The sequence below is a fragment of the Ictalurus furcatus genome, chromosome 1, assembly GCF_023375685.1.
Source record: "Ictalurus furcatus strain D&B chromosome 1, Billie_1.0, whole genome shotgun sequence".
Classification (NCBI taxonomy): Eukaryota; Metazoa; Chordata; class Actinopteri; order Siluriformes; family Ictaluridae; genus Ictalurus; species Ictalurus furcatus.
The window spans coordinates 13,217,670-13,232,009 of NC_071255.1; the positions used below are offsets into that span (position 1 = coordinate 13,217,670).

Genomic DNA, 14,340 nt, shown 5'->3' on the forward strand with positions numbered 1-14,340 from the left:
TGCTTGATTGTTCTAGGTATATTAATATGTAGAATAATCTTCTCGATTGTAAATAGTTTACTTTTTAATATCTGATAAAATGTCCAAACATGATAACCATACAGACAAGCATTTTTTTCCTCCCTTCTGCCCGATTATATTTTGAAGTGACACACACGCAGATGCGTCATCGCCGCGTTCTCTAAGGTCGTATCCTAAATAACTCTCGATGTGCTGTATAGGTTACTACAAAGTGTGCAGGCGCAATGTTTTATCCGCCTTATCTATCCGCCAGAGCGCACTTAATATAGGTAGTAGGGCGCCATTTGGGATTCAGCCTAATAGAACAGGAGTTTGGTAAAACGCGGGGAAATTTGGTTTGAGTTGTATCGCGTGATATTAGTTAAGTGGAGTTATATGAAGTTATATGAAGTTATATGAAGTTAATGAGCTCGAGCGATGGATAGATATGTTCTTATTGTGGTAATTAATCAGGAAGCGAAGAAAGAAAGCTCATTCAGCGGTAAGAAGTTATTACTAGTTAGAGTTCACTATTTAGCTAGCTAGAAGGCAAGTGATGGCAAGCTGGCTAAGTGAAGATAAACATGAAGAGCAAACTGCTTGTCGCGTGAATGAGCTACAACCTTGTGTTATTGATTTAGTTAGTTTGTTTTTCTGCAATAAATCTATTGATTTTCAGGGATTGAAGCTGCCAGAAAGGTGTATAACAAGCTAAAAGATATTTGCAGGGCTAACTGTACTTCACGGCTTTCTCCATTTCCAGGTAATTAACTAATATACTATAGTTGTGCGCCCCCTGGCGTTAGTTAGTTGCATTGTTGTTTTTTAAAGTTTGTTTGTTTATTTATTTATTTACTTACTTACTCTCCTCTATATTTATTTGTCGTTTGTCTATCATCCATGGTGGTTGTAGCATCATAGTACATTTTTTTTTTAATGGAGAGGAAAAAAAGCTAAAACAGAATGTCTAGTAAATTACACAGGGACTGTTAGTAAAGGCTTATTTCAAGAATATTTTAAATGTGTACAGTAATATTGTATTTGATAGAGCCTTAAATAGCTTTTAGGGTTGTTGCGGTTTGAAATTTTCACAGGGTGATTACCCAAGTACACGCGCTCATACGCGTCCCGGTATACACGCGCTCGTTCCTTCATCTTTTGTAACTGCTTTATCCTGATCACGTTTGCAGTTCTTCCAGAACAACTCAGCAACACTGAGTAGAGTTTGGTGGATTTTACAGGTATTGATAACTAAGTTGGAAAAAATGATTTTTTTTTAAATCAAAACAAACCGATTGTTTTTAAGATTGATACTGAATGGAAACATAAAACTCAAAGTAAAAAACTTTATTACAGAAATAAGCAATACTCACTGTACCATGAAAATGTACTGTACTTTTTTAATTCAAAAAATTTTTTACCTGTTAATAAAGTCAAGTAAATAAGATGTATATTCAAATTGACACATTCCAAATAACAAATAAAAAAAGACATCCAAAACAAATAAAAAATAAACACATTAAATAACACAACACAATTTGTCATCGATTAGTTTTTATTTCACCTCTAGAGGCCGCTCTTGTACTGTATAATGACAGCGGTGTGGATTTTTACCCTGTTCTAGCAATCTGTAATCGGCAAAACCGATCAATCGGTCGACCTCTAACACTGAGCACAAGGTGAGAGAATTCAAGTCCATCTTAGAGCACCGTTTACACACACATTCACAACTAGGGACAATTTAGTGTGACCAGTCGGCCTGCTTGCATATTTTTGCACAGTGGGAGGAAACCGGAGAAGGAAACCCACACAAACACGGGAAGATCATACAAAAAGCTCGAACCCACGACCCTGGAGGTTGCCGTGCTTCCCACTACATTACTGTGCTGTGCTGTTCTACATACACCTCATTTTAATTCAATATTTTACCTTTTTAGAAGCGCATCTTGTACCCAAAACCCATGGATGTGTCACCTCTCTGACAAGTTCTTTTTTTTCCCCTATATTTTGTTGCAAATTCAGCTGCTTGCTTTTGGTTTGTTTTCATTGGGGAGACAATAGAAAAGTGCACGAAACATCTTTTCCTACAGGATATAATATAACCTTTACTAACGTGTCAATTTGGACAGGATTATTGCCTGGGATTTTGTATTAATCATTTTATAGAAAGTTCGTAAAAATTACTGACGTGACCGGTATAGACGGGGCTAAAATCCTAGAGATATTCTGGTAATACTTACATTATGCCATCTCCCCATGCAAAACTAGTCCAATCCAAATTATATTGTCGTTCTAAACTGAAAAAGAGAGTGGTGGAATGTAGAGGTCGACCGAGTGATCAGTTTTCCCGGTTGATCATAACCGATTGCTGGAACTATCGTTTATCGGAATTAATCCACACCGATAGTTTTTCCCGGTTGCGTCTGTTGCCGGAGCGGCTGAGAAGGGTCCGCAATCTTTATACAGTACGAGAGCGGCCTCTAGAGGTGGAATAAAAAGTATCGCTGACAAATTTTGTTGTTATTTGAAGTGTTTTTTTGTTTCATTTTGGATTTCTCTATTTTTGTTATTTGGACTGCTACTTTTTGGCTCAGTTTGGATGTAAATCTTATTTACTTTACTTTATTAATAGGTAACATATATTAATATTTACATATTTATTTCATTTAAAAAAGTACAGTACATTTTCATGGTACAGTCAGTACTGTTTATTTTTGTAATAAAGTTCAGCAATATTTTACTTTGAGTGTATTTATTTATTTTTTTTCATTCAGTATCAATTTTTTCGGTTGAATAATGTGTTATCGTCAGGTACCGCCCAACTTAGTTATCGGTATCAGTAAAATCCACTATCAGTCCACCTCTAAAGGAATGGAAATCAGTATTTTGAAATAGTCAGTGGCGAGGTCCGATCCTGAAACAGTGACACCGTAACAACCCTTATAGCTTTCCATTTCTGTACTTTCCATCAGCGCAGGGCTTTTGGTCCAAATTGGCATTATTTATAGACCTTCTTTCCGATTTTGAACATTGGATTAAATCCATTAAATTTAATGTCCAGTCAAAATGTTAAAAATTATTAGAACTCATTAAATATAAGAGCTTCTAATGGGTTGTGATTTTCACCACTGTAACTAAAAAAATAAATAAATCACAGACCCCCTAGCCATACCTCACTTTGAGAGCCACTGTAATGCAGTTACCTGCCTGTCTGTGTCTGCCCTCGCACCCTTATCAGTGCGTTTATCTGTCTGTGTGATTCCTTCTTTAGCTTGCTCTCTGAGTGGAACTCCTGCCTTCCCGAAATGGTTCTTCGCTATTCAAGCAACTTGTGGCTCAACACAGGTTAGATTTTCAGCTCATACAACCGTGACTTTTGATTTTTTTTTTTTTTTCTCGTAGTTTAGTATTATAAGGCACTCCCATTCATTCTTAATTCTAAGGTCACAGTTTGTATTTAGAAGCAGCTAATATCTACGGACACTAAGCGATGTTTTAGAATGGAAAGCAGTATGAGAAAGTGTGGTCTTATAAGATTACAATCCAACATCATGGCTTTCTTTGACATTGTCTGCTTACGTTTTCTAAGACTAAATGGATAAATTGAATTGGGCTGTGGTGCATTCTGAAGTGATCGTGACTATGGCATATTCCCTCAGAAGTCTGTGCCCTTCCTATTTCAGTTTGCACTAATGGCTACCGAATAGGCATTTGCATGGAAGGAAACTGCAGTGTAACTGAAATGGTTGTCATTTGGTTAGGGAAACTACTGAAATATACGGTATTTTAATGTGTGGAAGGTGTGTGTTTAAAAAAAAAATAATAATACAATACTAATACAAATAACTTGGCAAATATGAAGAACATGATAAAAATAATTGTTTACGCAATGGCAGAACAAGTGTATTATGTGGCTGAGAAAACTCTGAAAAATGTCAATCTGTTTTTACATCTGTCTCCTCTCAGTCATGTTCTAGACATGCGCCGAACACCTCTTCAATCCCCACATCTCAAGTCTGATAGGACTTCAAATATGAAGGAATTCAGTAAACACTGCACAGCCAGATACTGTTACTCTGAGCAGAAAATATGTAACTTATAGAAATGTAGTAAAATAAAGAATAAAGACTGGTTTTCCAAGATATTACTGACAAATGGAATGAAGTTAGACGCGGTATTATTGATATTCCTCCTGGACGGGTGACGCAATCTGCAATATATAAAGCTTTGAATTGTTTGAATGGCTGGCTTTACATAAATCAAGTAAATAAACTTTTATGACTTAGTGAGCGAGGTAAGGCAACGCTTTTGGTGAACCACTTTCATATATGTATGTGGTGTTGGATATCCGCAGCAGCTAACTAAGTTAGTAGTTTTCAACTGAAAAGCTCATTACAAAGAAAACATGGCAATGGAAGCGCTCTTGATCATTCTCAGAGCAGAAAATCAGTATGACCGATTTCTCATGTTTATAGCGGTGTACGTTGGCTGTCGAGCAGTTTACGGCCACGTGTCAGGATAAAATGTTCTCACCACCCTTATAAATGAACGCTGCTGCGACAGTAGATTCTGGGAGCATGCTTTGAGTACATGGGTGGGAACGCGAGGCGAGTTCAAGGAGTAAAGAAAAAAGAAAATAGTTCCAATGTTGTTGTACTTCACCTACTTGACCACTAGAGCTTTAATCATGACTAATTGTGACTAATGCACCTTTAAGAGGATTGTTTCTTTTCAAGTGTATTAAGAATAATGTATCATTTCTTTTTTTCTTATAAATTTTATTTGATGTGCCACACGTAGGAATTCTTTATTGGCCATGATAGCCTCAGATTCCTGGTCTTAGCTGACAGGAGTGCAACCTGATGTGGTCTTCTGCTGTTGTAGCCCATCCACAGCAAGGGTTGATGTGTCATGCATTCTGAGATGCTTTTCTGCTCACCACGGTTGTAAAGAGTGATAGTTACTGTAGACTTCCTGTCAGCTGAGACCTGTCTGTTCATTCTCTTAAGAGCTCTTTGATCAGCAAGGTGTTACAGCTTGCAGACTCTCTGTTCACATGAATTTTTTGTTTGTTTGTTTTACGCACCTTTCTGTGTAAACTCTGAGACTGTTGTGTGTGAAATTCCCAGGAGATCTGCAGTTTGTGAAATCCTCAAACCAATCCTTCTGGCACCAACAACCATGCCATAATCAAAGTCACTGATATCATATTTTTTTTCTTCATTCTAATGTTTGTTGTGAATACTGCCTGAAGCTATTGACCTGTGTCTGCATGATTTTTTTGCATTGTGCTGTTGCAACATAGTTTCCATAGTTTGGTGTACTTTCAGACCCACAATGTTGGTCGGCTGCAACGCTCACACAAGTTGACCATCTTGCACCTGTTTGTTTCTGTCAGTTCTGTAGCTCAGAGTGGGACGAGGTGTGTGTGCAGCACAGTGATGATGACGAGTCTGTGCTTTCTCCTGTGGACAGCTGTGCCAGCGCCCTGCAAGAGCAAGAGGAGCTGAGCCAGCTGTGCGAGATCACCTCGCACCTGGAGTGTGTGCTCACTATTTCATTTCTTGTTCCATTTCACACACTGCAGAAGTCTAAAACGGTGTTTAAAGCTTTGGCTGTTTTCTTCATAGGCTCTTTGAGGACGCGGCGGAATCTCTTCATCAGTTAGCAGACAAACTTCCTCCTCCAGGTAACAACTAATTCGGAATTATTGCCATGTTTATTATTTCAGCGATTGAATGCACTGATTAATTCTTAGGAAATGATGGTATTAGGTGGTCAAACAGGTTATTATGACAGAACCTGTGTGTTTTGCGATTCACAGGAAGGTTCCTGTTGGATGTAATCTTGCTGTGTGAGGGCGAGGTAGGAACGAAGGACTTGCTGCCAGTGATCGGCTCCCTGAAGCACATGCAGGCTTGGCAGTCTGCACAGATGACCATCATCACAGAGCATAGTGCAGGGTAACAGATCCACAATCCCATGATTACATTTACTTTAAGGATCATCGCTATGACCTTGAAAACGTGTGATTGTGTATACCGAGTAAACGTTTCTGCAATGGGTGGGAGGGGGGATAGTCAATGCACAAATAATACTATGATCACATGGTGCTGCTCTTGCAGAAACAGGTCTTTCTACACTTTACACAGAAAACAGAAATAATACCTTTCTGCATATTTGTGCAGAATTATCACTAAACCTTAATATGCCTTGTGTTTATTTGTTCTGCAGCCTGGGGAAAACCACTTCTCATCAGGTTTTCTCGAGCCTGAATGTCAATTAGAAGTAAAGTTATAGCTTTTTAAAGTCTGGTTACCCCTAAAATTTGAATAGGGAGTGTTTCTTACCAGAATTCAGGCACAGCAATGGGTTTTTCCCAGACTGCTACACTTTTTTTTTCGTATGAAGGTCTGTTATATTAAGTTTAATACCTTGCCACAAAAATAAATTAATATGTCATTTATAACACTGATAACTACATTTGTATCATTTATTGATACTTTTCTTTTACATACAAATAGAAACAGTATATGGGAGCAGGAGCGTCAGTAAAATGAGTCTTTATCGTTCAGATGGCGAACAGCAGCCTCGTACCTGTCGGGCCGAGTGTGTTCTCCATCTGATGTAGAGACGTGTATCGCTGCCTATGAGCTTTGGAGAGGGGGACTGCTGATCCGAGAGAAGAAGGTAACATGCTCGTCTGCGTTTCGGTGTCCAAATGCTTCTTGGGATATCTTGGTAGACTGCAGAATAAATAGGTGCATGTTTGGCTGTTGCTTTCCCATATCTTCACTTTTATCCTTTGCTACTTTGATTTCACATTGTCCACTTCAGGAGACAAGCAGGTGACCCAATGTTCTGGGCCTTCAAGTCCCCATGAACTCATGTTCGCCTTAAGGTTGTCTGTAAGCTAGTGTGCTCCAAAACAATGAGACAGTTTACATTTAGAAGATCTATGCATTCTAAATTGAGGTTTAAAATTTAAAGTTTAAAGTCTCTCTCTACCACCAATATGGTCTATAATTTTGATGACCTCATTCTGCACTTCAGCCTCTCATAACATTTTCTGTCCAATCCAATGCTCTCTAGAATCTGAAGTGTCCCTCCCCCAACATTAGAAGGAAAAAAAAAAAAAGGAAATAACTTGCGTACGGCTTAGCCTGGGCTGTGAGGTAAGGTAAACGCTATTGGCTATTTAAAAGATTCATCACAAGCAGTGCTGGGCATACCGTGGATATCAAGAGTCTACACACCCCTGTTTAAATGGCAGGGTTTTGTGATGTAAAAAAAAAATTCAACCAAGCTAAATCATGTTGGAACTTTTTCCACCCTCAATGGTAAATTACAACATATAAAAATTAGGTCAAAAACAATCAAACATTTTAGGGAGAAATAGGAAAAATAAAAGTTTCAATAACGTGGTTGCATAAGTGTGCACACCCCTAAACTAATGCCTTGTTGAAGCACCTTTTGATTTTATTACACCACTTAGTCTTTTTTGGGTAAGAGTCGTGTGTGAGAGTCGCATCTTGACTTGGCAATATTGTCCCACTCTTTCTTGTAAAAACATTCTAGATCCATCAAATTGTAAGGGCATCTCCTGTGCACAGCCCCGCTTCAGGTCACCTCAGTCTTTTTTTGTTGGATTCATGTCTGGGCTCTGGCTAGATCATTCAAAAACATTGATCTTCTTTTGGTTAAGCCGTTCCTTTGTTGATTTGGATGAACGTTTTGGGTTATTGTCATGCTGAAAGGTGAAATTCCTTTTCATCGTTAACTTACTGGCAGACACCTGAAGGTTTTGCACTAACCCCCAACCCCCCCCCGCCCGCCCGCCCGCCCACAAAACAAACCTTTTAGAATTGGTTTCATCAAACCGTAACACATTTTGCCACATGGTTTGGGGTGATTTAGTTAGAGCTTGGATGTTTTTGGGAGAAAGGGCTTCTGTCTAGCCATCATGCACATGCAGAGAGCAATCAGTACTTGGCAGATATTCCTGCAGCTCCTTTAATGTTGCCGTAGGTGTCTTGGCAGCCACCCTTGTAAGTTTTTGTCTTGTCCTTTTGTGAATTTTGGAGGGACATCCTGTTCTTGGTAATGTCACTGTGGTGCTCCATTTTCTTCATTTGTTGAAGATGGCCGTCACGGTGTTCAATCTAATAAAAATCTAATATTTTGGTCATTATGATGATTGATACCTTTTGAAGTGAGACCCTGTATGGGCTTTGTAAGCTCACCGAGGACCATGGCATCAGCGGTCAGATAAAACCAAGAACATGTGAAGAAAATCCTACGGAAACAGCTGATCTTTATTTGGGGTTAATCAGAATAATGTACTTGATGACGGCTATATGATGATTTAACTGTATGGTTATTGTTACTTTTTTCCCCCCTAAAAGTAAGTGATTGTCTTTCACTTAATTTTTATATATTGTAAATTCACAGCGAGGGTAGGAAAAGTTCTGACATGATCTATCTTGACTTAATTTTGTAAGTCACAAAACCTGCCATTTTAACAGGGATGTATAGACTTTTTTTTTTTTTAAATATCCATTGTATGTTGAGTAAAGGTCATTCGCTGACATCTGTTGTGTCAGAGCTCTTTGTTACTTCTAAAAATCTTGGCCCAGTGCAGCTTTGCAGTCTCTGGCAAAGCTCATTAAAGAGCCATGAAACCTCTCTCTTTCAGCTCAAGTCTACGTCTCAATGTTTTTGAAAAATGCAGCTTAAATGGGCGTGGTTGGCTGTGCGAAGAAGGGAGGGGGAGTGGGCGTGGCAGGGAAAGGCAGGAGAGGTAGAGGGGGGCAAGCCTGCTGAACACTCACAGTAAAGATGGATAGTGACAAAAAGTTTGCAGATGAGGCAGAGGACTTCTCTCCTCCTGAATCCCCAGGGCTAAATGGAGACACAATAGATAGCACTGCCCTATCTGTTTAAACCATTAGCACCTGGCGTGACTATGGAGGAAAACAATAAAACCGGAGGCAGCGCCGGCTCGGAGGCAGTGCTGGAATGGTAGCTAGCTAATAGGCTCGAGCTTTTCGTGAATAAAAGGGGGAAGGCTCTTTCCTTCAACACGGACTCTCGTTGTATAGTTTTGCACGCAACGACCCGCGGAGCTTTAAGCGGGTTAATTAGCTCAAAAGGCAAGTAAAGCTGTCGGTTAAAAATTAGGCACATACCTCATTTGAAGGGATGGAAAAGTCCTCGGGACTGAGTACCGCATCATCGTGTAGACGCAAACTGCTTTCATGAGCAAGTCTGAAGTCCACCTTTCTCCAGTTCTCACAGCTCTCCAGAATAAACACACTCGAACTCTTACACCACTGAAACAAACATCTGCGACCCATTTGAACGCCTCTCTCATCTACTACATCTGTAGGAAAGCACCACGTGCTGTCATGAATAATTAAGAGACAGCATCTTCTCATGGGATAAGAACACGCAGGCTCATGAATAATTACGAGACACTGACACGTCATCAAAGTACTATAGTACATTGCCATGTCACTGCCTGTGATGTGTGACAGGACGCGATTTTAAACCCGGAAGTAGCGGGAAAAAGCTCAAAATTAACCAGTTTTCTGCTACAATTAAAATTAACGGATGCAAAGATTGTCTTTTATGATGTGTGATAACACCTCTGATAAAATCTCAGAAAATGTAGTTTAGTGTTTCATGACGCTTTAAGGTTAATTTGAAAAATCCTTGTGCTCTACGTTGAGTGTTCATCCACCAGAGGGCGGTCATAACATAACCGAAATTGGTGTCTGTAACAACAGATGCTGAATTTTTACCAAATAAAAATTCAGTATCTATTGTGTTTAATGTGTTTAATTGCACAAGTACTGTCATGGGTTTATATTAATACCATTGTGTTTTAATATTATGAAGTCTCATGCCACAAGGAAGAATATATGGGCTGTATAAGGCATGCACACATGCAGTATTCCAACAGTGTTTCTGTTTGTTTAAGCAAACACATTATAGTATCTCCTAATATTATAAACATCTCAAAAAGGGAAACCATAAGCCACTGTAAAATGCTGAAGGTTGTTGCATTTTTCTAAAAGCGCTAAACTTAAAGGAAGACTTTGTGCCATTTTTCAACTAATTTAACAATACATATTTTGAAAGGACTGTTAAATCCAGATCAGTTTTGAAAGCATTCTAAATCAGTCAGAGGGTACCGGATCACAGTTGCCAGTCACAAGTATACAGAAGAACAGTTTAACATGATGGAAACCTTTTGAAAATATGTGAAATGAAGGAAAGGTCTGAAGGTCGGTCTTTCAGGCGTTTGTAGACCATGGTATGCAATCTTTTTTTCGTCCAGCACCACTAGTGTGTAGATACGTTGACATTTAAATAAAGGCAAAAAAAAAAAAAGACCCATTTCCAGAAGCCTGAAAGACTTTAAGTGGTTTAATGGAATGAACAGCGCTCGGTTTCTAGTGAGAGATTTGCTTTAGATTGTTGGCACTTGCTGTTTTGCCTTCATGCGTGTATGTTTTACATAAATACATTGTGTTAAGACAAACTCGGTTCCAGTTTTGCATTAAAAATGCGAAATTGTGAGTAATGCGAGTGCCATTTCACTAATGGATCTTTTGAGGACGGAGAGAAAGTCTTTAATTTGTGTGATGCTGAGTTCAGGCTGTGAGTCCTAGATTTATACTAAAGTGCATGAGAAATACTGAAGGGGGAAAAAAATCATAACATGGCCAAGCTTACTCTCTAAAAGAAATTCAAGGCATGAAAAATCAGACCATGTCTGATTAAACATAAAAGCATTATGTATTGTATAGAAAATCTTTTTGATGTGTGTGTGTGTGTGTGTGTGTGTTCACCTGTGTGCGGCAGTTTGTCTCTGAGCTGCTGTTTGAGGGTTTCAGTTTGAAATGGCAGATCCGAGGTGGCTGGAGCCACACTTTCTTCCCACACTCAGACCCCTGCTGCTTTACAGAGCACATGATTCAGCCTGAGGTAAGTGGTCTCCCTTTCTCTTGTTCAGTACTGAAGCCTAACACATTTTCGAACTGCCAACAAGGTCGAATAGAATTTTGAAGCCGATGGGTGTGTATTAACAAATTGTAAACATTTTTCAGGCCAAATACTTATCCCAGTTTTTTTCATCGACAGACTGTAAAGGTCTAGTTGCTGAAAATTATTTTCTTACGAAGGTCACCGATACTAACATAGTAACTAGCTACTAACATTACTAAATGGTGACGTGAGCCGCATTTTAATGCTCAACCATAAGTGATTAGTTTATGGATATAAATAAGATGTTTGGAAGTGATTAGAAATGTGGTGCTTCATGTTAGCATTTTTAACAGTTCCTTTTGAATTTGAAGCAGGGAGAATAAACACGTCTTTCTCTGACCATTCTGTTTTTGTCTCTTTTTTCTTTTTCTTCTTTTTTTCCCTCCATTTCCTTCATAAGTTTATTGTCTCTGCTACAGTACTTGTTTATTTTTTTCAAGTCCACCAGTTAATGAACCTCCATAACCTATACTTTCAAAAAAGCCTCTGAGAATAGACGCCTGAAATTGAAAGCTATGTATTAAATACAACCCCAATTCCAAAAAAAAAAAGAGTTGGGATGCTGTGTAAAATGTAAATGAAAACAGAATGCAATGATTTTGCAAATCTCATATACCCATAATATTATTCACAATAGAACATGGAAAACATGTCAAATGTCTATACTGAGGAAATGTACCATTTTAAGGAAAAAAATAAGGTCATTTTGAATTTGATGGTCACAACACGTCTCAAAAAAGTTGGGACAGGGCAACAAAAGGCTGGAAAAGTAAGTGTTGCTAATTAGGTTAATTAGCAACAGGTCAGTAGCATGATTGGGTATAAAAAGAGTATCTTAGAAAGGCAGAGTCTGTCAGAAGTAAAGATGGGATGGAATCTGGGTGGACGTGCACGTAGCTCTAAAACCTGTATATATCTCTCGGCATTCAAATTTCCTCGGTTTAAACATTTGACATTTCTATGTTCTATTGTGAATAACAAATGTTTTTATTTACATTGTCCACAGTGTCCCAACTTTTTTGGAATTGGGGTTGTAAGATAACAGTTCACATTTGTTTTCTCAAACAGAACGTTAAAATGTGTGTGGAAATAATCCTGCACAATTTGCAACCTCATAAAAGTGAGTTATCTTTTTGCTGCTCTTTTTCACCCTCGTACATATGCAACTTAACTTCATTTGTTTTTATCTGATTCTTTTTGACCTCTCATTCATGTGGAAGCTTTTCCTCTCCTCCCTCTATCTTTGGTCTGCTTGCTGTCTCTGTCATGCTCTTGTGTTTTCATTCTCTTCACTGGTCTCTCATCAAACCCTGCCAAACACCCCCCCCCCCCCTTCACAAAAGCGAGTGTGCAATGTAGCAGTAATGAGTTTTTCCTCTGTGGATGAATCAGCAGGGCCGCAGCCTCTGAAGGAGCAGATTGCGCCCCATGGGCTGTTTACCTAGGGTTCTCCTTGTGCATGCAAGATTTACTGCCCCCTCGCTGATTAGTGCCATTAACTTCCCCTGCTGCTCCCGCCATCTTTATGAGCATTATTAGTGCAACAGGCATTAAAATGTAATTCTTCCATGTATCTCTGTGTTTACGAGTTTGAGGCATTACCTTCCATATGCCGCTGAGATCACAGTGTACGAGATGGTTTCATACAGAGAGAGGAGAGAGCAGGCATGCTTTTGAATTTGGCTCAAGCAGTTCCACAAATTATATACAATGGCACTTCAGTTTGATGAAATCTGAAAAGAGAGCGTGTTCTTCTATAATCTGGTTTTCTTTCTGAAATAAACCTTAATTTCAATAGTATAATGGTATGAGATGTAGCTATAGGTGGAACATTACAAGCTATTTGCTATAATTCAGTTATATTGTTATGGTCTCTGTATTTCCATGGTTTAATTTAACAGATTTTTTTGCCCCGTACTTGCTACAGTTTGCAGTCTGCAGTCACATTGATGCATTTGGATGAAGCATTTTCAATATTTACTACTATTATCTGTTATAGTTTTGCATTTCCGAAAAAAAAAAAAATTCGGTTCTCCTAACATTCAATAGGCACTTTAATAGGAACAACTGTACCCCTGCTCATTCTTGAAATTATCCCAACAGCCAATCATGTGGCAGCAGTGTAATGCATACAATCATACAGGTACATGTGAAAGAGCTTCAGTTAATGTTCACAAACAACAGAACGGGGCGGGGTGGGTGTATGTGATCTCAGTGATTTTGACCGTCGAATGGCTGTTGGTATGAGACGGGCCGGTTTGAGTATTTCAGAAACTGTAGATCTCCTGTGATTTTCGTTCACAACAGTCTCTATTACATTGAATGGCACGTAAAGCAAATATAGGTGTTCTATAGGTGGACGCACTTTGTGGATGAGAAAGGTCAGAGGAGAATGGCTGGATGGTTTGAGCTAACCAAAGTCGACATTAACTCGAATAACCAAGTCGAAAAGCATCGCAGCATATGCAACACGTCGAACCGTGGCATTTGTTAGATGCCCTTTTTCGACAGTGACTTACAGAAGTGCTTCCACATCAGGTTCCTCCCCTGATCTCGCCTGACCAGTTTTGCTGTATAGCGTCAGATTCCTGTTCTTGGGTGATAGGAGTGGACTCTGTTTCTGATGTGAACTGAAGCTCTTGACCTGTAATTGTATCGAGTTACCTTTTTATGCATTGCGTGGTGTCGCATGATTGATTGATTGATTGGATAACTGCATGAATGGTGTTGCATCATGTCTTTTCGTTTCAGCATTATTATGCATTTACCCAGTTATCCATGTCTGTGTTTCCTTCCAGAAATGCTGAGCAATGTTTGTTTCTCACATTTGAAATCTGCTTATCTTCACTTTTCCCCTACCTACAGCCTGCAGCATCAGTTTTTGGATTTAAATCAGGGTTTATTGAGAAATGAAGCCAATACTAGCTTATTAAACCCATCGAACTGCATGAACGTGTAGACTGACACTTTTGGGGAATTCAGCAGTACAGACAGCACACAGGAGGAGATGGAGGACCACCTCTGAGAGCCAGCCGACACTGAAGCAGACACGGAAGCACATCAATCACTGTGTTTCTAGTTTCATAACCTGCCACATTCAGTATCACTTTCTTTTGTCAGCCGGTTTCATGTTTGACAAAACTGGTTTCCTCAGTCTTTATCTTGCACATTCTTCAGCCTATTCTTTTCCTGCTGGAATTTCTCCCTGTGTTTGCAGTAAAGCTTTACCTGTAAAAGTACACCCCCCTACATTAATAACTAATCCATGACAAAATTAATGATGCTACA

The 14,340-nt window shown here is 39.1% G+C and overlaps 1 protein-coding gene across 5 annotated transcripts in view; it reads left to right on the top strand.

The window, feature by feature from the left end:
- The first annotated feature begins 351 nt into the window (after window positions 1–351).
- Window positions 352–14,340, top strand: part of mtbp (MDM2 binding protein) — a 30,714-nt gene continuing 16,725 nt past the window's right edge. For 4 of the 5 annotated variants that reach the window (XM_053626929.1, XM_053626947.1, XM_053626939.1 and 1 more), the window contains exons 1-8: window positions 352–502; window positions 680–763; window positions 3,272–3,345; window positions 5,399–5,541; window positions 5,631–5,689; window positions 5,825–5,963; window positions 6,576–6,690; window positions 10,870–10,992. In XM_053626929.1, coding sequence (XP_053482904.1) covers window positions 439–502; window positions 680–763; window positions 3,272–3,345; window positions 5,399–5,541; window positions 5,631–5,689; window positions 5,825–5,963; window positions 6,576–6,690; window positions 10,870–10,992 — 801 coding nt within the window. In that variant the 5' untranslated portion in view covers window positions 352–438. Of the gene's footprint in view, window positions 503–679; window positions 764–3,271; window positions 3,346–5,398; window positions 5,544–5,630; window positions 5,690–5,824; window positions 5,964–6,575; window positions 6,691–10,869; window positions 10,993–14,340 lie in introns of those variants that run through there. The other variant, XM_053626968.1, reaches the window with a different exon arrangement.